This window comes from Rhinolophus sinicus, linkage group LG18 (genome assembly GCF_036562045.2).
Source record: "Rhinolophus sinicus isolate RSC01 linkage group LG18, ASM3656204v1, whole genome shotgun sequence".
NCBI classification, from domain to species: domain Eukaryota; kingdom Metazoa; phylum Chordata; class Mammalia; order Chiroptera; family Rhinolophidae; genus Rhinolophus; species Rhinolophus sinicus.
In genome coordinates this window covers 7452047-7478429 of record NC_133767.1, presented here as the reverse complement: position 1 = coordinate 7478429, position 26383 = coordinate 7452047, and the positions used below count along the sequence as shown (strand labels likewise).

The following is a 26383-nucleotide window of genomic DNA, read 5'->3' as shown; positions in this document are numbered from 1 at the left end:
AGAGTTTCTCAACTTTGGCAGTTTTTGGGGGTGTTAGTTTGTTTTGTTTTTTTGCTGCTTTTGTTGTGGGGGGCTGTCCTACACCCTGGATGTGGGATGGTATAGGATGTTTAGCAGTATCCCTCGCTTCTACCCACTAGATGCCACTAGTGTCCCCCTCTCAAGTTCTTACAACCCAAAAAAGTCTCCAGACATTGGCAAAGGTCCCCTTGGGGACAAAACTCAAGTTGAGAACCATTGATTAGAGGGGTGGTAAGATAAATACATGATAAAACAAGCATAATATAATGTTAACAGTAGACTTTAAGTGGTTGGATAAATGCAAACTTCCTTCACCTTTGCTATATGTTTTTAAAATTTATAATATTGAAAAAATATGAAGACTACAAATAAAGTCACTTTCAGATGCCTTATGCTTACTAGACAGCATTAGTGCTCAAACTTAGTGGAAACTCTTTACAGCTCCTTTTAGAGTCTATGAGAAAGAAAAGCAATAATATCTTTACCTAAGATTGACATCTCATTTTTTTACTCAAAAATAGGGTACAACCTATGATGTCTGATAATTTTACTAAGTGATGTGGTTCGAAAGGTTTTTGCCAGTTTCTAACAATAATCCCACTCCTTTCTCCTACTGAGAACACAGAACAATAAGCTATCAATTTGGAAGGAGCTGGGAAAAATTTTTTGAAAAAAAGCAGTGCCACTCAGTTGTTTATGGCACTGTGACCTCCACCACCTGTCGTGTCATCTTCAACAAACCGCTGTGCCCTGCAAGCCTGAGGTCCTGCTTCAGAAGAACAGGGACAGCGGCATCAGCTTGCAGAGCTGTCATGAGGGACAGCACAGGGCCAGGCATGCCCGAGTCCTGTTTGGATGTGATCACTCTGAAGGACACACCGCTTAAGTTGACAGTAAGATAACAAGTAATTGACCCCTACAACATAACAGATTCTCCCCTTGTTTCTCCACATGTTCTCTATATTCAGAATACTGACAAAGGGGTGATTTCCTTTATGCTAACATGCTACTTGCCTCTCAGTGCTCCATTAGAGTTCCTGGTCACTATTTGCCATTTAAACCGGGGGAGGGGGTGGTGGGGGAGTAAAGGACACAGGGGAATAGATCAAATCCATGGGCCCACAGTTAAAACACGAACTCACACCCCCTTCCTCCATGAAGCAGTGTTCTAGGGAATGAAGAGTTACAGTTAAGCAGTACCTGGAACCACACTCAGGAATATATAATGGTTAAAAATGCTTTACTAGGCTGAGTAGGAAGTCTGGTAACCATTTATAACACTGTTGCTAAGAAAAACCAACTGAGAGTTTCAAACGACCTTCTGGAACTCAGCTGCCTGTACAGTAACCTCAGATCAGTGGCTGGCAGCAGCGGCCTCTTAGAAACCTGGGGGATGCTTTCGTGCAGTTTGCAATGACTGGGGGGGCTCCAGGGCATGTGGTGCCCAGGGCCTCTGGTACATACCTGCAATGCTCACAACTGCTCTGCGCTGGCACGAGCCATCCCATCATCCCAGAGCAGTTCTAAATGCCCCGCCCGACACTGATGCTGGGCAAACCTGTTATTATTTAAGCCCTGAACCTAACTCCATTTTATATGTGAATCCAAAGCACGGTTTTATTGTGTTCACGGAATTTTTCAGGAAAACAACTTCTGCGTCAAATAAAGGTAGAAGTACTCTGGTTCAGAACTTTACCAAGAGATGTTTTCATTGTTTAAAAAGATCAAATCACTGAGAGTGATATGTGAGTCCAACCATCACACCTTTATCGGTCTGCATTTGTAACTGTTCCATCCACAGTAGCTCTACATAAAGGTACAAGAGCCTACTTTGCCCAAGCATTCACTACAAGCTGAAACACATGATTTAATTATGTATTACTTTCCTCTTTCCCCCCACATTTATATTACAATTAGTACATTAGATTAACTGTTTTGAAATTACATGTATAGGGAAGTTTTCTCATCTATGAATTCCTTTCAGGACAGAAAGAGGAATAAATAGAAAATACTTGTTTTTAGAAAGCCATTGGGATCCACAGGGTTGAAAAACCACTGACATAAGCATGACTCATTTGTCTGTGTATCCCTCGTCTCCAGCACAAAGGTTGCATTCACTACGTATTTGCTGAATATAGTTCTGATCCAAGTACAGGTACTTAAAAGGTCAGCCTCCTACATTATACTCATTATGCATAAATTTCTCCTAAACAAAATACCTCTAACTAGCAAATACCAAAGGGATATTCCACTAGGACTTTCAGGCCCCCACCTACTTCAGCAGCACTGGCCTATGTCATAAGATGCAGAATCTGCTCCCGCTCCTGCCACTCACCCACTATGACCGTCACAATCTGAAATCCTTTATTTCTCTATAGAAGGCTTTCCAACTCACAGAGGACTGCTGGCCTGCAGCTTGGCAAAATCAGCCAGCTGGGTAAGGTGTCTTTATGGGGACAACCAGCCCTGCCACAGGCAGGCCGAATGTCAGCATTACCTGGTCTGAGAGCTGACTCGCTGCCTGCTCGATTTCTGCCCGGGCAGCGATGGACTGTCCACACCACGGGGCATAGAAGAAGAGCAGCACCACCTCCGAATCCCGGCGCACGTGCTCCGCGTAGTCCAGCTGACCCTGAAAGAGGTCCAGAACGGGAGACCTCGAGGAGAAAAAGCTGACAGGTGGCTTTGCTGGTATTGTCACATCTTTTGCTCGACTGAAAGAGAGCAAACACAAACACGGTTGCTGAGTCTATCTTCTTTTAACACCACTTTTGTGAGGAAGGAGAAGGAAGCTTAAGTCTGCTTTTGAATGAGGAAATGGGAATCTGCAAAACATTGTCCTGGACAAAACGGTAACATTCTGTGCTAAGGCCACACGTGGCTGAGAGGATGAAAGACGTGACTAAAGTGTTGGGAACTATTCTCTAACACTGTCTCCCCAGGTGCGGAGTGAGAAGCAATGGATGCAGGGGAAAAGCATGTCTTTGAATAATCCATCTTCTGCTTCTGCACCCAGGAGACTCCTCCTCACCTCTCTGTAGCCCTGTTCACCACAGAAGCCACCGATCCCCAGGGCTTTAGAGCCACCAGTACTCAGAATTAAGGGAGGAGAGCACAGGAGGTTACCGCTAATAAAATTTCTATGGGAAATGCTTACTTGCAATCAGCTCAACTTCGAGAAAACTTTAAATAAACGAGCTAGAGTTGGCCTGTACTTATCCAGAGCACTCAGGCAAAAGTAATAAATAATAATATAGATTTCTCCAGACATATATCATAATCCAAAGGTTAACAAAGATGAATAACAAAACAACAGCCCATTTAACTAGAAAACAGGCTTCCTGAGTACTTGAGGTTCCCAGAAGGGAGAAGTCAGGAGGACAAAGAAAGGACGGCTGAACAAGTGGTCAGGAGCCACAGAGCTGCGACAACTTTCTCCATCAAGACAAAAAGGTCTTGGCAGAGGCTGCATCCCACCAAGTTAAAGGGGCCTAAAAACACCTACAGCTGCCCACATATCTGCACTAACATGGCATAAAACCATTATAGCAGTTTAGCTAAGAAACCAGCAGAGAAAATAAAAATGGAACCCTAAAAAATATTTGATTAACACAAAAGAAGGCAGAAAAGGACCAAGGAAGGGACAAAACCCAAACAGAACAAATGGAAAACAAATAGCCAGAAGGTAGACTTAAACCCAACTATATCAATAATTACATTAAAAAGGACCAAACCACCCAATTAAGAGAAAGAGAGTGCCAGTTTGGATAATGAAACAAGACCTAACCACATGCTTGTTATCTACAAGACGTTCATTTGAAACATAAAGACATACACAGGGTGAAAGTATAAAGATGAGAAAAGATAAACCATCTAAATATTAACCATGAAAAAGCAAGGGTAACTCATTAGGTGAAAGGGTATAAATGAACTTGGTATATTCTTACAATTAAATGTTATTCAGCAACAAAAAAAGAACTGCTACATACTATAACTGGATGAGTCTCAAAATAATTATACCGCATGAAAGAAGTCAGACACTAAAGAATACATATATAATATGAATGCATTTATATGAAATTCCAAAAGGCAAAACCAATCTATAATCAAATAAACGATATCAGTGGCTATCTGGAGTGGGGAATGGGGTAAAAACTAATTGCAGAAAGTTACGGAGGAAATTTTCTGAGAAAACAAATGTTCCATATCTTGTTTGAGAGGATGGAGGTGGTTACATAAGTCAAAAGTCACTGACTGTACACATAAAACACATGAATTTTACTGAATGTGAATTATACCGCAATGAAGTTAATGAGAAATAAGCTTGGCTAGTGTGTCACCTCCTCAGTGAGGCTTGCTCTGGTGACTCTACCTGAAGCAGGCAGCCCTCATTTTCTCTCTCAGCTCCCTGTTGGTTGCTTTCGTAGCCCTCACCACAATCTGTTACTTATTTTACCTGTTTATTATCTACCTTCTCTACCAGATTATTAACTCCACGAGGGCAAGGACTCTACCTTTTGCACTGTGAGAGTCTAAAAGAAAAAGTCATGCTGTCCCTGACATGTACTACAATGGTTGCGTCTGTACTGAACATGTAAGACGCTTTTTCTTGTCTTTATTTCCTAAACAATACAGTATAACAACTATTTACATAGCACATTGTACTAGGTATTGTTAAGTAATCTAGTGATGATTAAAGTATACTGGAGGGTGTGCATAAGTTATATGCAAACACGACGCCATTTTAAATAAGGGACTTGAGTATCTGAGGATTCTGGTATCTGAAGGGGGTCCTGGAAGCAATCCTCTGCGGATACCAAGGGACGACTACAGCAGGAAAGAGGCATATGAAGGGAGGTGCTGCCAGCTCTGAGATGCGCAGCCCACAGTCAGATGTTTAGAACCAAAAAAGAAAACATATAAACAAACACCCAAGACCTAAAACTAAGCTAAGAGCCTTGGGTCATTTAGTACGAGGGAGAGTCCTACATCCTCCTCCATCTAGGTGTTACCGTGTTTCCCCGAAAATAAGACCTAACCGGAAAATAAGCCCTAGCATTGATTTTTCAGGATGACATCCCCTGAACATAAGCCCTAATGCATCTTTTGGAGCAAAACTTAATATCAGACCCGGTCTTATTTTCAGGGAAACACGGTTCACTCCCTGAATTAAGAAGAGTTTTAAACATAGTATTAGTTCCATATTTTAACCAAAAATTATTAACCTCATAAAGTAGTGGTGTTACAAGTTGGAGCAAATCTGTTAATTCACTCTAACATTTTAACCCTCTAATCAGGGAGCTTTGTCTACATAAAATACCTTCACAACCTGAAAAACTCAAGTCACTTACACAATAATTCAAAAAATGTTCATTGAGAAAATCTTACTGTGCTTCAGGCACTGTACTTGGTACCAAAGTGATAGCAGCAAACATATGTTCTCAAGGGGCTCACTTTCTCAGGGAGGAAGACAGGCAAACAACCACACATGTAAACACAAACAATAAGAACACACAAAATGATCGCTGCTATGTGGGAAATTTAACAAGGTGATGGGACAGAGGACATGGAAGCTCCTCTGCTGAGGTGGTGGTCAGAGTGGTGTCTTTCAAGCTGAGACCTGAACGATAAGAAGAGAGCCATGCAAAGAGGTGAGGAGGGCCCTGCTTCAAGAACTCCACAATCCTGCTTTTTGGAGGTATTATTTCCCTACTCTTCCAACTGCATATTAAGTGTCAAATAATGCATCTGAGGGGAAATGCAGGTCTGTGACAGCCAAAGGATAATCATCAACTAAGTACTGTTGCTCGGCGTGTTCTGAGCAGTCCAAAAAGGAAACGAGCCAGATAAAATACGTGGCCCATCAAAAAGCAAACATTAACCAGGGAAGGGAGACATATGCATTGGCTCCATCAGAAACATTCACGTGTGCTATTTAACTCTTAAATTTGCTCAACGTTGTTGAGAAACTATACTTAGATCAAAGATTTCCTGCAGCTTTCAAGTCTAAGTAAGTCTCAGGTACAAAAAAGTCAAGAGTTCGTTGCAAACAAGAAAGGCCTATTGCGATTCCCAATATTTGTATGCAATTTATACCTTACACCTCCTTCTGAAGAGGATCTGAAGCAGCTTTGAAATTACAAAGTGCAATAAAGTAAAAGGCAATATATGTACACGTGCATATAGGATAGATACACATTTTTTTCCTCCAAATCAGGGTAAAAGGAAAGTAAGTAGGGTGAAGTCATGGAGATTCAATGCACAGCAACGCTGATAGGATAGAGATGAAAAGCCCATAAATGCACAATTATGACTTGTTTCAACCCCAAATTAGCCTTTTTTACGCTATCTGGTTTGAACTCAGCTAAGCAACAGACACTGAAGAGGGCTGTCACTTACTTCAGGCCTGGAGCTATCAACAAAAATTAAATTAAAAAAAAATCCTACTCTCCCTTAAGCCTCTGTGCTCATTGATGCAAAGATCTTAAAAGTAAAATAGGAAAAAGGGGGCTAGAAATGTTTGAATCAGTTGTACAACAATAAAATAGTACCATGACACCATTCAATCAAATAGGTCTCTAAAAACATCAATCTGAGTCTATTAAAAGACTGTCAAATTTGCCAGCAGCTCAGAAAGAGCTGGATAGACACTCCGGCTCACTTTAGCTTGAAGCAGCAAGAGACCCCTGCTCTGACTGCTCTAGTAATTGGATTTACACTCTTCCTTCTTCCTGAAATCTCAAAGGACTTTCTCTCTATTAAGTCACGTTCACTCAGAACAAACACTAAGGGTGATTTCTATAGGACAAGCTAATGCCAGTAAGCTCCTCACCCTCAGCAGGGGAATACCTCTCTTCCTTATTTCAACTCAAATGCCACCTTGAAATTATTCTATCTTATAAAATATTTTATATATTTTCCTTGATAAAGGAACGTGATAAATAGCAATGTTAAGAGCCTAGCCTGACAATAAAGGATTCAAATTCGAGCTCAGCCACTTAATAGGTGGGTGTGATTTGGGGCATTTTGTAACATGACCAAATCTTAACTCCGCTATGTGTAAATTGAAAGAGTAAGAGTGTATCCAGACTTGATTGGGGATTGAGATTTAAACGATCCACTACTAGGCTCTCAGATTCTATATTAAATGAATGAATGCAATCATGTAAGCTGTAGTTCTCAAGCAGGCAATTTTGTTTCCCAGAGGACATTTGGCAATATCTGGAGACATTTTGGGTTGTCACATCTGGGGATCAGGGGGTGCTACTGGCATCTGGCAGGTATAAGTCGGGGATGTTGCCAAACAGTCTACAAAGGGCAGAACAGCCCCCACAACAAAGAATTATCTGGCCCAAAGTATCAACAGTGCCAAGGCTGAGAAGCCCTGCTGGAAGTATGACAAGTGCCACACACAAATGCTCAGTGACAGTTATAATCTGTTCTCTTTCCACTAAAATCCCCAATCCTTTGACACTTCTTTGACAGTAAGGGCTACGTATCGCCCTTAACAAATACTCAATAAAAATGCTGCAAGTTGAAATCCTTCTCTTGGCTAATATGCCAGTCAGTGGCAACATGGATTTCTAAACTGAAGTCCCAGGAGATACACTGTGGATTTGGGAGGCCAAAAGCACTGAAATTTAAAGTAAATTTTATATTTGTGTTCTTTCTCAAAGAGAGGCGCATTAACTGCCACTTTCCTGCTCATTGTTCACCAGCCTGCTCCCGCCTTCCTGGTCCAGGAAAACCATCAGGTTTGTTGTCCAGCCCCAGGACCTTTGCACTTACTATTTCCTCCACCTTGGACACTCTTCCCCCTGATCTACCCGGCGCTGGCCCTTTCCCCTTCTTGTGTGAGCTTCCTAGGAGGCTCCCTTAGGCAAGCCTTTCTGCGCCACCCTCACGGCTTCTATTCCCTGTACAGCACATACAGAAGTCCTTCAAAATTAGATTAAGTTTACTTGTTTCCGGCCTGTCCTACCCACTGGAGTGGAGAGCAGGATGAGTGCCCCCCACATAGTAGCTGCGGATAAATAATCGTTAGATCAACGAGTGCATGAATTCTCAGAGGGGTCTGGGACTCGCACGGTTGTGAATCACTACACTCGAGGCCTAAGGGAAACAAAATGAGTGATAAACGAGGATCCTACAAGCGGGGAAGAAGTGACAGGTGCACCCCCCTCCCCAGAAGCCCCCGCTGCGCAGCGCAGAACCTGGCCCATCTCCCTCGGTACTCAATGGGGGGAAGGGGCGCCGAGCAGCACCGTGCGGCTGGCCGGCCCGCCGGGGAGAGGGAACAGTGGCTGCACGGCCGCAGGCGGGGGCGGAGGGTCAAGTCCTCGCTCCCGGCAAAGTCAAGTCCGACTTCTCCCGGCGGGGGCCAGCACAACCCCCCACCCGGCCACGCGCCGCCGGCAGGGCCGACGGGGCGCCCGGCCGAGGACGCGTGGGTGCGGGCCGCCTCACCTGCAGGTAAACTTGAGGGCGAGGAGCAGCGCGCAGCCGAGAGCCACGGCCCCGCAGAGCAGCTCCGGCCGCCGGCGCGCCATGAGGGAGGCGCCGCGCAGTCCGCGACGGAGCCGGCCCGCGGAGGACGCTCCAGCCGGGACCGGGCTGAGGGAGCCGGAGCCCGCGGGGCCGCCGCCACCCTCGTCCTCGGCGTCGTCGCTGCTGCTGCTGCCGCCGCCGCGGCCTCCGCATTCCGACATTACATGCTCCCCGTCGCCAGCTTTATACCGCCGCCGCCGCCGCCGAGGGCCGGAGGGCCCGGCCCGTCGCTCCCCAATCCCGCAGCTCGTCGCACCCGCTAACCGGGACGGTCCACGTCAGCCCCGACGCCGCCGCAGTGCCCGCCCCCACGCAGGCGGCTCCGCCCCCCACCCACGGAGTCTGCGCTGACGCTGACACCGCCCGGAAGCCCCGCCCCGGGAAGACCACGCCCCTTCCCCCACGGAGCCTGCGCAATCCGCTCCCTCGGGCCCCCTCAACCCCACCTTTATCGCATGGACCCCGTCCTCGGCCTAGGGAGTCTGCGCAGGCGCCGGGCCGAGCGTTTGGCCACGCCTACTCGGGATCCGCCCGGCGCCCATAGACTGAACCTCGGTATCCCCGGGGCGGGGGGGGGTCACCTTCCTGACCCACTGGGTTTTAAGAACCATGGTGATGACAGGGTACGTGCCCACAAGTCTGACCACAGGCTGCGGAGGACGTAGGTGCCTTTATTATTCCCCGCTTAACGGAAGGAAAACACGTGCATAGACGAAACATGTCCAAGGACCCAGGAGTGAGGTGGGAATGATCACTCGGCCTCGGTTTGCACGTGTGTAAAATGGAGGTAATAGTACCTCTCGCACAGGGTTGTTCTGAGGATTAGATGGGGTAGTTAATGGAAAGCGCCAGGCCCATAGTGAGTACTCAGTTGTCCCCCAGTGTCAACGACCTGCATCAATTCAGTGCTGTGTGACTCAGGACCTTCTCCCTACCCTGGAGCCTAGGAGCGTCTGTACTGCCTGTGCTCACTTTACAGATGGGGAAACTGAGGCTTGGAAAAGTCAGTTGACCTAGGGAGGCCACCAGGCTCGTAGGTGAGAAACTGAGACTCAGGCAGGCCACCCTGGCTAAGAAGCCACCCCAGTGCCTCACCTGCTGACTCTAAATCCTGACTCTAAATGTTAGGTCTTTTCTAAAGTTTTGTGATGGAAAAGGACAAGTCAGTGAGGGATGAAATGGGATTTCCGAGTGCCAGGAAGGAATTGTTTCCTTGAGAGGGAGGGACAAGTGTCCCTAGGGTTGAGTGAACGTCCATAATTAATTACACAGCTGCTGGGGCCGCACCTTGGACTACAAACCAGGCCAACGAAACTCGGGGGGAACTAGGCGGTAAGGGGCCTGGCAACAGACACGCACAAAGCAGGGCTGAGAGCCAGGAGCTAAGGGGAGGCCCCACCTTGGCCACAGGTCAGCTCTGTGACCCTGGTGCACCGTTTCCAGGAATAAAATGCAGCTTCCAATGGCTACCTTGCTAGGTAGACCAGGGCATTCAGTGAGTCAACCTCCGTCTGTCATTTTGCTATTTGTCTTCTGTATCTGACATCTTTTTTTATCCTTCTTTACTTTTCTTCTTTTGTAGTAAGTGGATATTTTCTAGTCTATCATTAATTCCTGTAATGATTTTAAACTTTTTTATTACATTCTTAGAGATTGCTCTAGGGATTACAATATACATTTTTTGAGAACTTCAAAATGTCTGCTTCAGATTTATACTAACTTAATTACAGTAAGATATAGAAACTGCTCCAACATAGCTCCATTCCCTCCTTTTTTTGGTGCTATTATTACTCTTTTTTAATGTTACATTACAAACCCAATAATAGTGTTGTATTGTTTTATATAATCTTGTTTAAAGAAGCTAAGAGAAAAAATATGTCTAGTTTTTCTATTTATATTAACCTTTCTATTTACCATTTCTAGTTCTCTTGATTTCCTTGTGTAGATTTGAGTTATATGACACATTACAAATGAAAACAAATATGGTCAAGTTACCAGTTCCCATTCACAGTAGGTTGCTAGACCAGAATCCCTTTTCTGTTTCCCCTGAACCCCACTCGACCTTTCAAGGGCGTGAGGAAGTGCCTTTGCCTGAGGGTTTGCAGGGTTAGTACATCACAGCCTGGCAGATCCTGTCTTCAAAGTCTGTCAGCCATTCTCCCTGGCCCCCACTCCCAAGGACTCTGCACTGGCAATGTCCTCGTGAGTGGCTGCCCCCCACATCGTGACGATAACTCTTCTCCCTAGCTCACTGGGTCCCAGTCTCTGAAGCAGGTAGAGTTGGAGAGAGGACAGCTTAGCCCTGTCTTTGTCTCTGCCAGCCCATGCCTTCAGTGGCCTTTTAACAACCAAACACCTCCATGGAGGGTAATGTGCGAGACACTTGTCTCTACAGAATCCCACAGCCCTTAGTCTTAGCTGACCATGTGTCTCCTTGCTAACTATTCATCTGAAGAAACACAGAAGAGTGCCTAGAGGAAGTACCACATCAGTCAACAAGAAAAGACTCTTACTAACCTAAATCCAGGAGAGTGGGACAGAGTACAAGTTGCTTTCTTGTCCCTTTAATTTGCATTCTGTCACTAATTACTTAAGTCAAAGTGTTATTTAAAAGAATCAAACCTTGTGATTTTAGTACCCAGTTTCCACAATTCTTTGGGGGAAAGGACCACATCAAAAAGTGAAAGACAGCTACATATAAAATCTTTATTACAGGCAATATTGGTCCATACACTACACAATACCAACAGTACAAGTTTAATCTTTCAAAATCATCATTTAAACAGCAAAAGACCAAGAAATAAAATTTGAGTCAGCTGATTATTTTTCAAAATATTCTCAATGCACATTATCCTCAGTTCCCTTATTACAGTGAAACATACAAATACAGAAAAATACCCCATTTAACGTATACTGGTGTTAAATGGTTATTTGGCTTAAAATCTGAGTTAAGAAAATCCTTTTTAGCAACCTACATACAGATAAGTAGCAAACTTTATTAAACAAGTTCGTTCCGCTTAAAACGTGTAAAGAATTTCATCCATCATGTGTTCTGATCCTAATAACGAGTATTTAATCTCTCACCATTACGGTTCTTATCTGAAGGACCAAGTCAAGGAGTCGTCCCAGACATAACCTTATCCTCTTCCCCGACACACTTCATCCAAAAGTCTGTTCAACAGATGGCAACCGGGTAGCGGTCACTTTGCCATTTGATGCCAATGGTGCCATGAGAGCATGGCCAGACCCGTTCAACAGCCCGTTTTCCTACCTACTGTGGGTTGCTGCTCAGGAGGGAGGAGAGACGCCAATACAAGCAGAAAACCTGCAGTTCCTCTGCTACGTACCTTAGAACACTTTCAATTTTTCTGGTCAATGCTCTGATTAGGTAACATACATAAAAGCCAGCATATTAGTTTAAATCTTTAAACAAAAAACTATATTTTCCAAAGTCATTATCATTTGGGGCAATTAAGTGATCTTTTCTTGCTTTGTTGAGCTTCATCTTTAGGGCGTCTCTTCTTTCTTCCCATTCATGAAGTTCAGCGTTTCCATGTGCAAATTTACAGCTGCTCCCTTCTGTGCAGGTACCATTCATATACCTGTTAGGACAAGTTAGCTTGGTAAGTGCCCACAAATTGTTTATAAAAATCGTAAAAATGTACACTTCACTAGCTTTACAATTTGCTTAAAACTCTTAGTTCAAAATCTTCCATCTAGAAAAATGGGTATTTTACAGACTTGACATCCACACTAAGTTGGTACTTTAAGCTCTTCAAATGTATTTAATGAAAACTAACTTCTATTGCTACAATTCAAATATTTTCTCAAACAAAAGGTATTTTTAGGTAAACTGATTAAAATTACCTTTTCTTGATTTTGTGATTTAATTAAAAAAATGAACTTCTCATTAAAAATAAAAAAGAAGAAAAAGAAAAATACTGTTTGATGGGGGAATTCTTCCTGATATAGTGAAAATAAATCAGAATTGACATTAAGGAAATAGTTGTAGCCTCCCATAGTTTTAAGTAGCAAATGGATCTAAATTTGGAAATTAATGTAAACAGTGATTTAACAAAATGAGGAGCAATTCAAAATTATCTAGTTTTCCATTGAAAAAGTTTCTAAGTAAACTTAAACAAAGGAGTGATACTAACATTTTCCCTTGACCTGAGTAAGTTCTAGATTTACACTTGAAATATTCAAAGGCAGTTTCAAAACTGACGAACATCTACAAGAAACACTGTGGTGAAGGGTTAGACAATCATGGCCGGGAACTCAGAGATGAGCTAGGCAAACTCGAATGAACAGACTTCTGTATTCGGTCATCTTAAGACATTGCAAACCGGTACCGGCAGTCTAGTAAATCTTTTCATATAAACATACAAGAGTGAAGAAATGTTCAAAGGCAACTGGAGCTTTGAGACCACATCTAAGCTGCCAGTATCGGAAGACTTCATCACCCAGATGTTCTGTCTACTAACATAACATCAAGGTTACGTGAGACCAGCAGCCTCCGTGTGGGAATGGAAGGAACCTACGTACCTATCACAAATACTGAAATAGCCTGTTGGGAAGCGGTGCTGCCAGCAGTACTGGTCGTCTTCAGTGTGGAAAACCTTCTCTTTGTGCTTCTCTGAGGAAATGTGGCCTTGCCACTGCTTCTCACTGTTACAGTTCTTCCCGCACATCCAGCAGTGAAAGTCCACCTACGGAGTATGACAGACATACGTCCCGTCAGCAGGGGTTGTCTGTGGGACCCTCACACACCTTCAGCGCACCAGGCTGACTAGAAACCACCCAACCGAAGACCCACTCTGTTTTCAGGGAGGAGGTCTAGAGGGGGAGCCGGGCAAGAACACAAATCTCAAAGTCAGAAAGAGAACCGAGGCAAGGACGCCAACACTAGGAGGCATGCCAGAACACAGGCAGCAGAGCACGGGCAATGCATTCAGCCAGGTGTCCAGGAAGTCTCCAGAAGGAGGCGGCAGGAGCTGGTGTGCAAACAAGGATGTTTGCTGGGAGGACCAGGAGCCGGCTCAAACAAGGATTCTGGGAAGCAGTGACACCATGAGGGAAAAAGCAGAGAGGACACGAAAGCCCAAGGCTCGCCAAGTGCAGAGGGGCAGACGAGCAGTGCTACGTTCAGTGCATGTGAACAGAACCCTACTACGTATGGACTGGGACTTGTGCCAGGTGCCAGGGAAGTGCCCAGAGGGGAGACGCTGGCCCTGGGGCACAGACCCAGAGAAGCACTCTGTTATGGTGGGGGGTAAATGCTAAGTGTCTGAGTTGTATTTCCCAAATGCCCCATGTAAAAGTCATTGCAGCACTGGGTAAGAATAGATTCTGGAAACTTCCCATGAGATTCTGACTCAATATGTCTGGGACACAGACGAGAATCTATCTTCTTAAACACCCCAGGTAGATCTCATGACCCAGCAAGTGTGGGTGATGCTGCTCTGGGAACCCAAGGAGGACCTAAGAAAAGGTGGCAAGGAAATCAGAGCTGAGCCTTGGCAGAGGGGGGCAGAGTTCAGAGGGCACATCACAAGCAGAGACACAGGGCAAGGCCAGGCCACAGACGTGACCTAGATTCAACTGAATCAGTCAGTATGGAGAGGTGCCAAACAATGAAACAAGAAACAACTAGCAGAATAATGCACACATACCTACGTCAATTTAAAAAACATGCCAGGCAGAACAACAGATTAGGAATAAATGTCAAAGATATGTAAACATGGCCTGGAAAAATACACACTGGACCTGGTCCCTCTGGGAAGGGGGACAAATAGGGTTCCATTTCATATGTAAACATTTACAGAAGCAAATACAACTAACAACATCAGTTCACTTGGGATGGTGGGCTCAAAATAGTCACGATATTATCCTTACTTTTCTGAAAATTGTAAAAGGGGGAGGGGAGCCCACCTTTCCAGAGCCCTTTCTGTGGCCTAGCAGTGGGGTGTGCGTCCAGACTCACACTTCACTTCTCCATCATAACAACCCCCCTCGCAGAGAGAGCATTAACAACCTGCTCAGGTTCACACGCTACTAAGAAAGGAACCAGGACTTAAGATTTCAACTTCTCTGGCTCTAAAGTCAGAAAACGGATCAAGGGAAGGACTATAGAATGAAGAGACTTGAGCTAAGAGCAGAGAGCCCCTGGAAAAAGAAGCTGAAGATACCGGAAGATGGCAGGGAGTGGTGAGTGATGGAGCCAGGTTCTGGAGAAGGCAGGAGAAAAAAAGAAATGCTCCATCTATGGCTCGGAGGCAAAGGAGAGGTGAAACCAACCAACCAACGGTACTTACACTAACTTCCGCATAGTCTGTCGGCATGTGAATTTGTTTTCCATTTTCCTTGCAGGACTGACTGGCTACATCATCACTTTTTTCATTTATTTGACTCTTTAGCCAGAGTTCATAAAACTGCTCCATATCTTGTACTAAAGAAAAATGAATCACTTTCAGGGGCAAAGATTTAAATAGACACCATTTAAATCCATGCAAGATCATGCACACTTTTTGTATAAGTCAGTCTACGTTTTAAAAAAAGAGTGAGAGGGCTGAATGGAGACATTATATTAGACACAGAGAGATGGTCCACCATCCAAGCAGCAGGTGAACTCCCCTGGGTAAGAATCAAGTTCAGGACTGTTAGACCACAAATATTAGGTTTCAAGACTAATTAACTCCTCTCTACATCTGTAAGACACTTTGGGGGTGTTTACAATTCAGAAACCATTGTGAAGGTACCACTGGGAAAAAAAAAGGCCTCAGCACGGCTTCCTCGTACCCACGCTGAACACTCGTTACCACTGCCATCACCACACAAGTGTGTACTCGGCTAGAGGGAGCCTGGAGCTGACACGCTCCTGTTTACTGAGAAAGAGGAGCACATGCTACTTTTGGGACCAAGATTCTGACCCTGATGGGAGTCCGTCAGTCAAGCCACAGTCCCAGGGGCCCGACAGGCTGGGGTGCAATTACAATACAACCATGACCAGGTCCTGGGCAGCAGCTGCAAGCTGCTTCCTATGGTGAGAACAGGCATATTCCGCCTTATACCGTCAAGTGCTAAGACCAGCTTTCTCAGTCTCAGCACTACTGACACTCTGGGCCGGGTAATCCTTTGCTGTTGGGGGCCGTCCTGTGCATCACAGGCTGTTTAACACCTCTGGACTCAACCCACTAGATGCCAGTAGCACAGTCCCAAAAGTCATGACAACAAAACTGTCTCCAGGGGGAGAGGGGTATGTATGGCCAAATTCACCCCCAGCTGCTGTATGTCCCTACTCCAGGCAAGACAGCGAGGAAGACTCGTGTCCACACAAGTCACTGAATTTTGACATGGTTGAGACATAGCAGGTGACATGCTCAAATCCGACTGGTTCTTGTAATTCACAGATGGCAGATCTTAAGCAGTAGGTAACCTTCCATCAGTTAAGATTAAGGAACAATGATCCTTGGAGTAAAACATTTTCTGGTCAAAAGCAAAAGGTCGTCTGAGGCTCCTTCCAAAGACTCCCACAATGAACTAGCAGTTAGTTTGACCAAGGTAAACCTTCTCTCCTGGGGCCTTTGAATCTGGGCTGTTCTACCGTAAGGCCTCCTTGAAGAAGCCTCCAGTTCTAACCTGATTAATTCCCAGCCCATTCACAACAGGAGACGAGCTGATATAAGTGGTCACGGAAGGGTTAGCAGCCCCCGACCACTACTCAGGACCACATCTCCCACAACACAGGACGCAGATCCACAGATGTGAATCCAGGTCAGAGCTAAACAAACACAGCAGATGCCACCTTCTGCTCCACTGATTAAATGGTACAATTGTTTAGGACGCAAACTGCTTTCTGTGCTCACGGTAAGCTGGCGTGTTTTCAGAGGAAAGAAACTTTCAGGTGAGCTAGGTTTCACGGATATCAAGGCCCCAGGTAAAACACCAACTTACTCCCGTTCTCCTTCATGTACGTCCACACTTTTCGTTCCTCAGGACTGTGAGCAAAAGAACAGTTTCCAACATATTGACATTTTTTCCCAGAAGCAATATGATTGCACAGCTGTATAAAAAAAAATGAATGTAAGACAGAGCACACTTAGTCAAACTGCCTGTTTTACATGTAGGCAAAATAAGCATCATTATTGTCCATGCTAATGCTGAGTAATATAATTTTTAACTAAGATTAATTTGATTCTATTCAAATTGACTATAAGCCCAAAATACAGGAGACGATATTAACATTAAGCTTTCTAGCTCAAAATTTTTCAGAAGAAAATTTCCAACGGAAAGAATTAATTAGAATATGGGACGTTTTCTTACAATGTCTACAAACTCACTTATTCAGAGTATCTGCTTTTAACAAAGCAAAACATTTTATCTCCGAGTGCAAATCTCTGGCCCTCTCAGTCTGACAGCGCCTACTGTCGCCTGCCTACCACCCAGGATGCCTCCTTGCCAGCGCCTGGGAAGTGGTAAAGAACCTACAGATGACTCCAATGGTACTAAGCAGCGTCGGGAAAAACTCAGACATTTAGCTTCCTTATAACCGATACTGGCGGCGAACCTCAGTCATCACTCACCACATGTGTATTTTCTGAAGACAATATTACACTAACCAGGCCACCCAGTTACACAGCATTCAAATAATGCCTCTTCTGGTTATCTGCATTTTTATTTCACAAAGTAAATACAGTGATACTGGTAGGAAAATCAAGTGACAGCAATCAGAACGCAGGGTTCCCTAGGAACCTTGACTGAAGAACTAAGAAAACCTCCAGCACCGAGAGAGCTCATTCTTAAATACTAATATCAATACACTTGTCATTATAGAGCACAAATCCCAGGACAATTAACTGTGAGCTTATCTTTGTTTGTGTTTCAACAGGAGCTGGCCCTATATATTAGCTTGCATGGTATTAGATGCTTAGCATTGGTTTTTGCTAAAACTCTAAAACAGCGAGCCCTGAACACGGTGCGTTTTCTCCGTGGGACCAAGGTCAATGACCTCCCTCAGGGTCTTTTGTATAAAGTCAGGAGTCAGGAAAACATCCTGCGACCAGCTTGACTGTGTCCTCATCCCAGGCAAACCCCAGGAAGTACTTAGTCAGGCGTTCCTAGGAAAACGTTGACCACAGTCTCTCAAGTTCAGTGATAAGGAGCAGGGAGAAGAGAGGAGAGAGGAGAGGAGAAGGCCGGCCACGGCTGGGTTTTGACACAACACCCTCTCGTGGCATCTGCCCTGGGATGTAATCACTGCCATTTACAGGTGAGCAAACTGATGCTGCTGAACTTGACTAGGGCCCTTCGGGCAGACTCTGAAGCCCATGCTCTTTCCAGCTCACCACACTGTCTGTCTACACACATACAAACACAGAGTAGTATTTCCTCTTTTAGCAAAAGGACCCCTTAGCAATACCTAGTATGGGAGTAAAGGAACAAGCCAGTGTAACAGCACACAGCAGGACACCACGCCCGTCCCACGGCAGGACACCACGTCCGTCCCACGGCAGGACACCACGTCCGTCCCACGGCAGGACACCACGTCCGTCCCACGGCAGGACACCACGTCCGTCCCACGGCAGGACACCACGTCCGTCCCACGGCAGGACACCACGTCCATCCCACAGCAGTCCTGGGCACCTGCCTCCTGAACTAAAATTGTTCTCAGTCGTCTTTGTTTTAACAAAGTATTAAGGAATATACCCTTAATCTCCGCCACCCTGTAAAGCAGAAGACACCAATGGTTCCACTCAGCCCTTCCTTCCCCTCCTACATAACCCACTGATTAAATCACCCAAATCTATGAGTCTGAAACCACTGTAGATGAAACAAAGACACACCGCGTCCTTCCAAGACTGACCTTGTAACCTGTGTAAGTTTTACAAAACCAAGGTGCACTGGGCCATGGAAATTAACCTGCCTCTTCCTCTGCCTCAACTATTCCTGGCAAGTCAGAGAGGGAGGCTTCCTTTACAAGGGAACTCTGCAATCCATGTGACTGGCGTCTCTGGGCAAAATGTTCTCTCCATATTTCCTCCACTGGGAGGGAGTTTACTCCCTGTCAGCGCTCTGATGTGCCTCTCCATTAACGCACACAGTGAAATCCCTCCAGGCTCTCTCCAGACCCTCTCTCTCCTGAAGAGGCAAGTCCAGAGCCAGCTCAAGGGGTTTGCTCGGACAGTCAGCTTCCAGACCACGTAAGGCGCCGGGGTGCAGTACTAAGGTGAAACTCGCCACCTCGTAAATGAAATACTATCCTAACTTGAAGCGGGTCTGGCACTTTCAAAGGGTTTTTGAGGAACAGGTTCCTCTAACACAGAGCATGTTTCCTTTGTGTTACTTTTAGAAGGTTCCGTAAAGTGGGGTATGTTTTAGCTGGTCTCCATTGCTCCAGTGGAAGAAAGAGACATGATAAAAACATCTCATGCACAGACGCATAATAACACAGAAGGGTTTGTCAGCAAAGCGGAGGAATCAAATTTAAGTAAGTTTCCCTTCCGATCCCTCCCAAAAGTAATTCATCCGAAAAGTAAGTTGAAGCATGCCCATAAGTGTTTTTCGATTCTCGATTTACTTTTTTCCAGATAACTCACAAAATCCCAATCCACCTGAAAACTGTCTCAGAACCATACACCTACTGAAGGGAAAGCAAAAAGAGAGGACCATTTACATTTCATTATGACGACGAGCATTAAAGGGCGCCAGTTTCAATCGGAATTACTACTACTTTCTAATGATTTGAAATACCTAATTAAAAAAAAAAGTGGCTTAAAAATTACGTATGTACATCAAACTGTAAAGGCATTTGTTTCTTTGTGGGGAGAGGACGGATGTTCCTCCACTTCTTATGTTCAACAGACATCACTCTCATCGCACGACGATCTTTGGTCCACCTAAGAAAAATGGAGTTCAGAAAGAACAAAGACACACCGGCAAAAGGCAGCATATAAAGGGACAGGTATGAAGTTTGTACCCAAAGGACCAGAGGTGTTTTTTTTCCTCAACCCTTCTAAAAGAAATACCTTAAGATTCTGTCATTTCATTTCCTGTTGATATTTGTAAACAAACATTCCCTATGAATCCTTGACAAAAAACTGATATAATACAGGAAAAATACTATTGAATTTCGTTGAATTCTTAGTTGCTAGAGCCTAAAAATCTCTTCCCGTTTGCTTTGCAATTACTCCTAAATTGTCTACTTGCTTGCTTCAAAGTCCTAACCTTTTTCTCACATGTATGGTTTTATGCTTATAAAACAGATCATTAAAAAGTAGGCATTGTTTCCACACACACACTACTTACGAATGCCTTGCCTTCGCACTACAATATTTTCTGTTTTTGTCTGGTTCGATGACTTGCCCATTTCTCAGACACTGAGCACACACAAATTTTATCTTCATATTCAGAGATCCAGGCATCATTTGATTGCCAAGTACCTTAAACAACGAAAAGATCAGTTTTGATTTTAACACAAAACCAGTTTCTTATAAAATACTGAATCGCTATGCATTTTTTTTCATAATAGCACACCATTTCTTTTTGTCTGGTTTGATGATCTGACCATTATATATATGATCTCATAACTAAATCTCCAATTCTCCACCCAAGTGTAAGAAAATAAAAGCAGATTACAAACGCCAAACCTCAGTTTATAAAAGTGGGCTTTGGAGTCAATGACTGGAATATTTGGCGGTGGAGGGGGGGGACGGTGGTTAGTGGATAGAGCACTTTTGCCTGGTGAGAAGCAAAACTGCAAACACAATCGATCTCCCTTACGCCCACAATTCCCAGAACCCAATTGTTCTTCCAATTAAGCTGAATAGGAAAAGTGTGTCCTATACTCTTGGCAGGTATTATGGGATGACTAATTGTTTTTTTACGATGATTAACTAAAATTCAGAAAACTTTTTTTCACGTTAAGAATTCCTCATCTCAATAAACATTAAGAAAATAACTGGACTGCAAGTGTGACCTGCCTCTGCCAACAACTAACATCCATTAGGCCATTCCGGAAAGATCCCAAATGCAGAAAGTACACAAGAGAAAATACCTGAGCTCCAGGTATGTTTGCTTCCAATTTTTGCCAATATCGTTTAGATTCTTGAGCAATTGCATCGTGTGAGATACCTGGGAAATGTACAAGCCTTCATTTAGGTTCTCTACATAGTAACAGTCCACCAAGCAGGTCCCAGACTCAATTCCCTAATTATCCCCATGCAGTGGAGTCTACTGCCAAGGAGGAATGAATATCACATGACTCATTTTCACAATGGACTATTTTCAAATAGAGCTCTCAGTGCCTCTGGAGGAATCTTTCTTCCTCACAAAACCATAGTACCTGCATAAACTTGTACTGGCAATTAAGTACATGAGACCATACTCAAAATAGGCCACCCTAAAAATGAGAAGTAACTGCACAGTTTAAAGCTCAGGGCAAAACCAACAGGGCTGCCACATCAGGGTGATGGAGAAGGGTCTCCGAGACGGTCTCATCAAACCTGACTGCTCCTGAGACATTTCCCAGTCATGTACACACCTACCTGTTTCATTTTGCAATATCCAGACTTTCAATTCTACAAGACTGTGAGCATAAAAGCACTCATCTTCCCTTAAACAGCCATATCGAACCTCATGTCGACATAAATCAAGCTGACAGTGAACATGAAAAGAACGTATTTTGGAGTATTTTACTGTTGTTTCTCGCAAAATGTGGACAAGGCACCTAAGATGAAAATGGAATGCCATTTTAATAAGTGTTCTGCCATAAGTTAAATATACACATACATATAAAGACACAGCTATAGATACATAGGTATAGATATAGATAAATGTGAGGTCCTAAACTCAACATACATTTTAAGTCTTTATCAGAAAAAATACATCATTGTATGCGACTGCTGGGGAAGTGGGAGGATAATTATACGTTAAGCCATAAAACACCTCAATCGATGCCATGAGAAACTAAAAATCAATAATGCTTTTCTGTATTAAATAATCAATTTAATAATTCATCAAAAAATTCCCAGCCAAATCCACTAACAGACATTTTAAAATAGCCATCATCTTTCAAAACAACCAAAGCGGGGGGGGTTGCCTGGGGAGATACGAGTCTGGTTTAATTCGGAGCTAAGAAAACCATCTATTTTGTCACTATAAAAATTAGAAACTACCAACGTACTTATTGTCTTCAAACTCATGCTTTGTAACTGGATGAGAACAAGAAGTAGAATTATCTTTATTTCTTTTACTGATCATTCTAGGCTTATGATCGAAACATTTCTGGAATAGACAGAAAAGAAAAATCATCACAAAACATAATACAAAACATAACTTTTGTATCCCAAATACTTCTTAGTTTCAATGTCACTACATACCTATACATTATATACTTATACCAATCAATATGCATCATGAAGTCTTAATATTCTTGTGGATATAAACGGGAGCTACCATTGCAGAGTGAATGCTTGCTTTATCATATGGCAGGACCTGTGCTAAGTACTCTATACTTCTGGCCTCGCAAGTCAGAAACTATCACCACTTTTACAGCAGAAAATAAGGTTTGGAGACAGCACCTCACAAAGGAATATAAATTCTCCAAGATGCTCTTGCAGAAGTTTGGATATGGTAAGGTTGACCTTTCCACTGCCACCAAAGAAAGCCTCTCTACTGAACGCCCCTTTTCGCTCCAGCGTCCAGACGTCTATCTCTTCTTGGCAATAAGCAAATGTGCAGTGGCCTGAATATCTACATTCCTCCTCAGCAGCAACATCTAGAAAGACAGGGAATTAAAGGCCGTTTTTAACATGGGCCATTGCTTTTTCAAAGCCAGTGAATATTATACAGGTTTAGGGTATCATTTGGCATTTTATAACAATGCATGGAGAGCTTCAAACAATGATATGTGTATTATCATCCAGGGATGGTATTAACTCTTAAAAGAAAGAAAAACAAAAACAAAACCCAGTACCACACATATAAAATTTGTTTTATCCACACAGGGAAAAAAAGTCTTAATACTCTCATGTATTCAACCTAAGTTTAAAAAAATCCCTTAGGAACATTTGAAGTTCGTTCAGATGAAGTAGCCTAACAAAATAAAAATATTAAGTTCTCTCCAAAGCATCTTAAAAGAGCAACATTTTCCAAGCCTTATAGTTCAGTGTTCTGATTCTATTAAAACCAAATCAGAGAACTTAAAATCTGAGAGTTTCTGTTTAAACCCTGGTCAAAGCCCTGATTCCATAAATAACTATACCCTACACAAGAAGTTAAAAACAATGGTGAAAATAACATTAAAAAATCCTAATGTCTCAACCCAAGAAACTTGCTATTAACTCTATCTAAACATCTTTAGTATCAGTAGTTCTGGAACTATTGTAATAAATGCAGCACGTCATTTATCAGTTACGTAATGGACACCAATTAAGAAATTATAGTACGTACCTTTACATATATAATAAGGTCCTTCATAATTTGTTTTTGTTGGTCTTGGCCGTATTTTTTTCCATGATTTATCTTCAACATTCTTTATCCTACCAATTAAAATATCTTTCTTACATTTATGATCTATATTAGGGTTGTAAGTGAAATCCATTAACTTAGGGCCTGAAAAAGATGTAAAAAGGATTGCTCATATGCACAAAAAGTATCATTTCATTTACAGGCACATTTATAAGCAGATGTGAGCAGATGGATATTGATTACGAAACCCACAAAAATCTCATTTTCATGACCCCAAAGTGTAAACAAGCTACCAAAGCAATTTTTGCCTTTTATGCTGTTTGCTTTTATAGAAACACAAACTTCTACATCAGTTTCCCCAAAACATTCCCTTATTTAACTATTAGGATAGGAATTCTGATGGCTTATCAAGGTAAAGAACACTATCAAATATACAACCAAGAAAGAAAATGAATTGGGGGATAAATTGTATTTCAGCTGAGAATAAATTCCGAATAAACTGTGTTTCTACCACTTGACGTAAGGGTAAAGATAGGAAACCAACCAACAGAAAGTACTTTAATTTTCACAAACATTATATCATATACTGGTCTTACAATGCTTTTTTCTAGTTCTTGCTCTATTTGAAAATGACTATGTTCTTAGACATATACTTAGAACATAAAAAATTTCATGAAAATCTCAATAAACTTTCAAAATCAGGTAAACATTCTATTCTATATAACTCGACAAATAAAAGTTATCAGATAAGAGCAGAGACTTATCCCTTAAGACTCCACAAGCCCCAAATTAATAATTATGGCTTCTTTAGAAAGAACTCAAATAGGGACTGAAAAGTCACAACAGCTGGTGTTTGCCACATGTATTTACAAATTCCTAAGAACTCTCACGTTATTAGCTAGTTCAATACTGTCTGCTGCTTTGTTTGGTCCTGACCTGATTTTACAAAACAGATTTGGCAAGCTTGTCTCAATTCATGGGTTCCTTCAAGGGGATGTCGTGGGGTCACTGATGAAGGTGGTTTTGTAACCGCACTTCCAAAAAAGTTTCCAAAGTCATTCCTAGGGTGACTTGAAATTCCCAAGAAATTCTCAGAAGCAAACAAACTGCCCGGTCCATTCATCTGCAAGAAGAATCAAAAGACAAAAAACAAAAAACGGCGAACAAATATTGCACTATCACTAAAGAAGGAAACAAATTCTTCTGAAAATAAGACGTTCTTCACAGACTGAAGTCGCAACTATTCTATCCTCATGAGCTTCTATTTAAAAACTGTTTCTTTCTATATTTTCCTTTCTTTGGGTCTCTAGGCCCCTCCCCCATTTTTCCTGATTCTTCATGAGTTGTTCAAAGTAATAGATAAGTGTTCTGCTCCATAAAAAACACATTTTATATGCCCTGATCTCATACAGTTGACCCTTGAACAACGTGGGGGTTTGGGGCACTGACCCCCACACGGTCGAAAATCTGAATATAACTTGACACCCCAAAGACTTCTGTTGTCCCTCAGTATCCGTGGGGGATTGGTCCCAGGAACCCGCGGATACCCAAGTCCCCCTGTACAGAACGGCATAGATCAGTGCCAACAGTCGGCCATCCGCCACCTGAGACTCCCAACCTCAGATTGGAAATCGTACAGATATTTATTGAAAAAAAATTTGCATGTAAGTGGACCCTCGAAGTTCAAACCCGTGTGGTTCAAGGGTCAACTGCATTCCCTCATTTTGTTTAAGCTGCGCTAAAGCCTCTTATGCTGTCCGTGATAGCGATTAATTTGTTATGACATCCAGTCTTAAGCACAGAGCATTTATTACAGGATGTTCCAGAAGAGTCTTATTTTAACACTGTCTCTCACGGCACACACAGAATTTCAGGGAGAATGTCATGTTCATTCAAAATTAAGCAAAAGACCTATTTTCAATTTAAGTGATGTATTTACAAAAGAGGAAGTGGCACTTACAAGTAAAAGGGAAGAATTACTGTTGTTAAGCGATGTTCCCTCTCTAGGAGTTGAGGTGGGCAGATCTAAAATAATAAAAAAACTTCAACAGACCTTTTCATTCTAGTCACGTAATAAGAACATCAGGGCTTAGTAGCTGACTAAGGCTTCCCCACATTATTTATTTTTCCATCCCAATTCCTAGGAGTTTTCTTGCTCATGAGTGACACTTCAAAGAAGGCTATGGAGTTTGTCCTTTCCTCTAGAAACCAAGGGCATAAAAAAACCCTTAGACAAAAAAATATAAGTAAAAAGCTATTTTCAGAGATAGAAGCTAAGGCAGGACCTACCAAATGAGACCGTTTAAAAGACTAAGGAAATCATTCATATTCAAAATGGGAAGAGCGTCTCCTTTTGAAAATATGAAGCAGGAACTCACCATAACATTAATAAAATTAGTAAGGTTCAATTACTTTCTTAATCTACCACTCAATTATTTGCTCTCTGCCCTTTGGTCTCCCACAAATTTCAGTTTCTTCAGTTGTCAATCTTTAAATCAATCATTTTGATTTTTGTCCCTTTAACTATGCAACAATGCCTCAGAAATACGAACATTTTTTTATTATTGTTGAAAGTATATATTAAACCGAGGATTACAGAAACAGGAGTCAGACCCAAAACTCCACAATTCCTTGTAAAAGTTAAGGCATAGCTCACAGAGCTGAATGGATGCAGCCTATAATAGACAGATCTAATTGTTATCATTCTGAACACTGATCTTAATTAGTCTTCAGTAAGTATTTGCCTAGTTCAGAACTTAAAAGGGTAAACTGTCTTGAAGCTCCTTTAAGATGAGGTATCCCTTTCTTGGAAAAAATGTTTAAAGTCATTCACCCCCCAAAACACAGACACCCAGCTCAACAAACTGGCCTATAAAAAACCAGTGTCATCTACGTGCCTATTCTCACTGCTCTGCTTCGTGATCTCCAGAATGGTATGGTCAAGTCCAGGTGAATTTAAAACTGAAGGTTTCGTTTTGATATTTTCAGCTACAATGAAAATAATTCAAGCGCTGACTACCCAGAGTTAGTGAAATAACTGCCCAACACAAATTGTCATTTTTAGAAAATTAACTGCAATTGTTTATACAAATAGTTCCATTCTTACCTCGCTTGGATTCACTCATTGAAAATGAATTTAAAGAAGAACAGAAATCTTCTAAGGATGAGGTCAAAGGTGGATACAAGTCTGAGAAGGATGGTGAAGGAGCATAGCTCGCACCAATAGGCAAGGTGCCCAACAGAGACGCCGAGAAGGGCACATTCGGGGTGACACTGGCTGTCGGAAGGGGTCCTCTGACTAAAGCTGACGGCTAGAAAGGAAAAAAGATTTGATGACAATGCATAAGCT

At 42.9% G+C, this 26383-nt stretch overlaps 2 protein-coding genes across 6 annotated transcripts in view; both read right to left on the bottom strand.

Moving 5' to 3' along the window:
- TXNDC11 (thioredoxin domain containing 11) overlaps nucleotides 1-8866 on the bottom strand; it is a 62113-nt gene extending 53247 nt beyond the window's left edge. The window contains exons 1-2 of one of the 2 annotated variants that reach the window (XM_019715146.2): nucleotides 8488-8866; nucleotides 2519-2735 (exon numbers count right to left, since the gene is read on the bottom strand). In XM_019715146.2, coding sequence (XP_019570705.2) covers nucleotides 2519-2735; nucleotides 8488-8729 — 459 coding nt within the window. In that variant the 5' untranslated portion in view covers nucleotides 8730-8866. The remainder of the gene's footprint in view (nucleotides 1-2518; nucleotides 2736-8487) is intronic. The other variant, XM_074322861.1, reaches the window with a different exon arrangement.
- Nucleotides 8867-11260: 2394 nt separating this feature from the next.
- ZC3H7A (zinc finger CCCH-type containing 7A) overlaps nucleotides 11261-26383 on the bottom strand; it is a 32600-nt gene continuing 17477 nt past the window's right edge. For all 4 annotated transcript variants that reach the window (XM_074322858.1, XM_074322860.1, XM_074322859.1 and 1 more), the window contains exons 10-23: nucleotides 26141-26345; nucleotides 24995-25059; nucleotides 23971-24157; nucleotides 23017-23178; nucleotides 22146-22342; nucleotides 21749-21849; nucleotides 21111-21292; nucleotides 20621-20697; nucleotides 19873-20006; nucleotides 19358-19463; nucleotides 16522-16630; nucleotides 14883-15016; nucleotides 13114-13277; nucleotides 11261-12170 (exon numbers count right to left, since the gene is read on the bottom strand). In XM_074322858.1, coding sequence (XP_074178959.1) covers nucleotides 11981-12170; nucleotides 13114-13277; nucleotides 14883-15016; nucleotides 16522-16630; nucleotides 19358-19463; nucleotides 19873-20006; nucleotides 20621-20697; nucleotides 21111-21292; nucleotides 21749-21849; nucleotides 22146-22342; nucleotides 23017-23178; nucleotides 23971-24157; nucleotides 24995-25059; nucleotides 26141-26345 — 2013 coding nt within the window. In that variant the 3' untranslated portion in view covers nucleotides 11261-11980. The remainder of the gene's footprint in view (nucleotides 12171-13113; nucleotides 13278-14882; nucleotides 15017-16521; nucleotides 16631-19357; nucleotides 19464-19872; nucleotides 20007-20620; nucleotides 20698-21110; nucleotides 21293-21748; nucleotides 21850-22145; nucleotides 22343-23016; nucleotides 23179-23970; nucleotides 24158-24994; nucleotides 25060-26140; nucleotides 26346-26383) is intronic.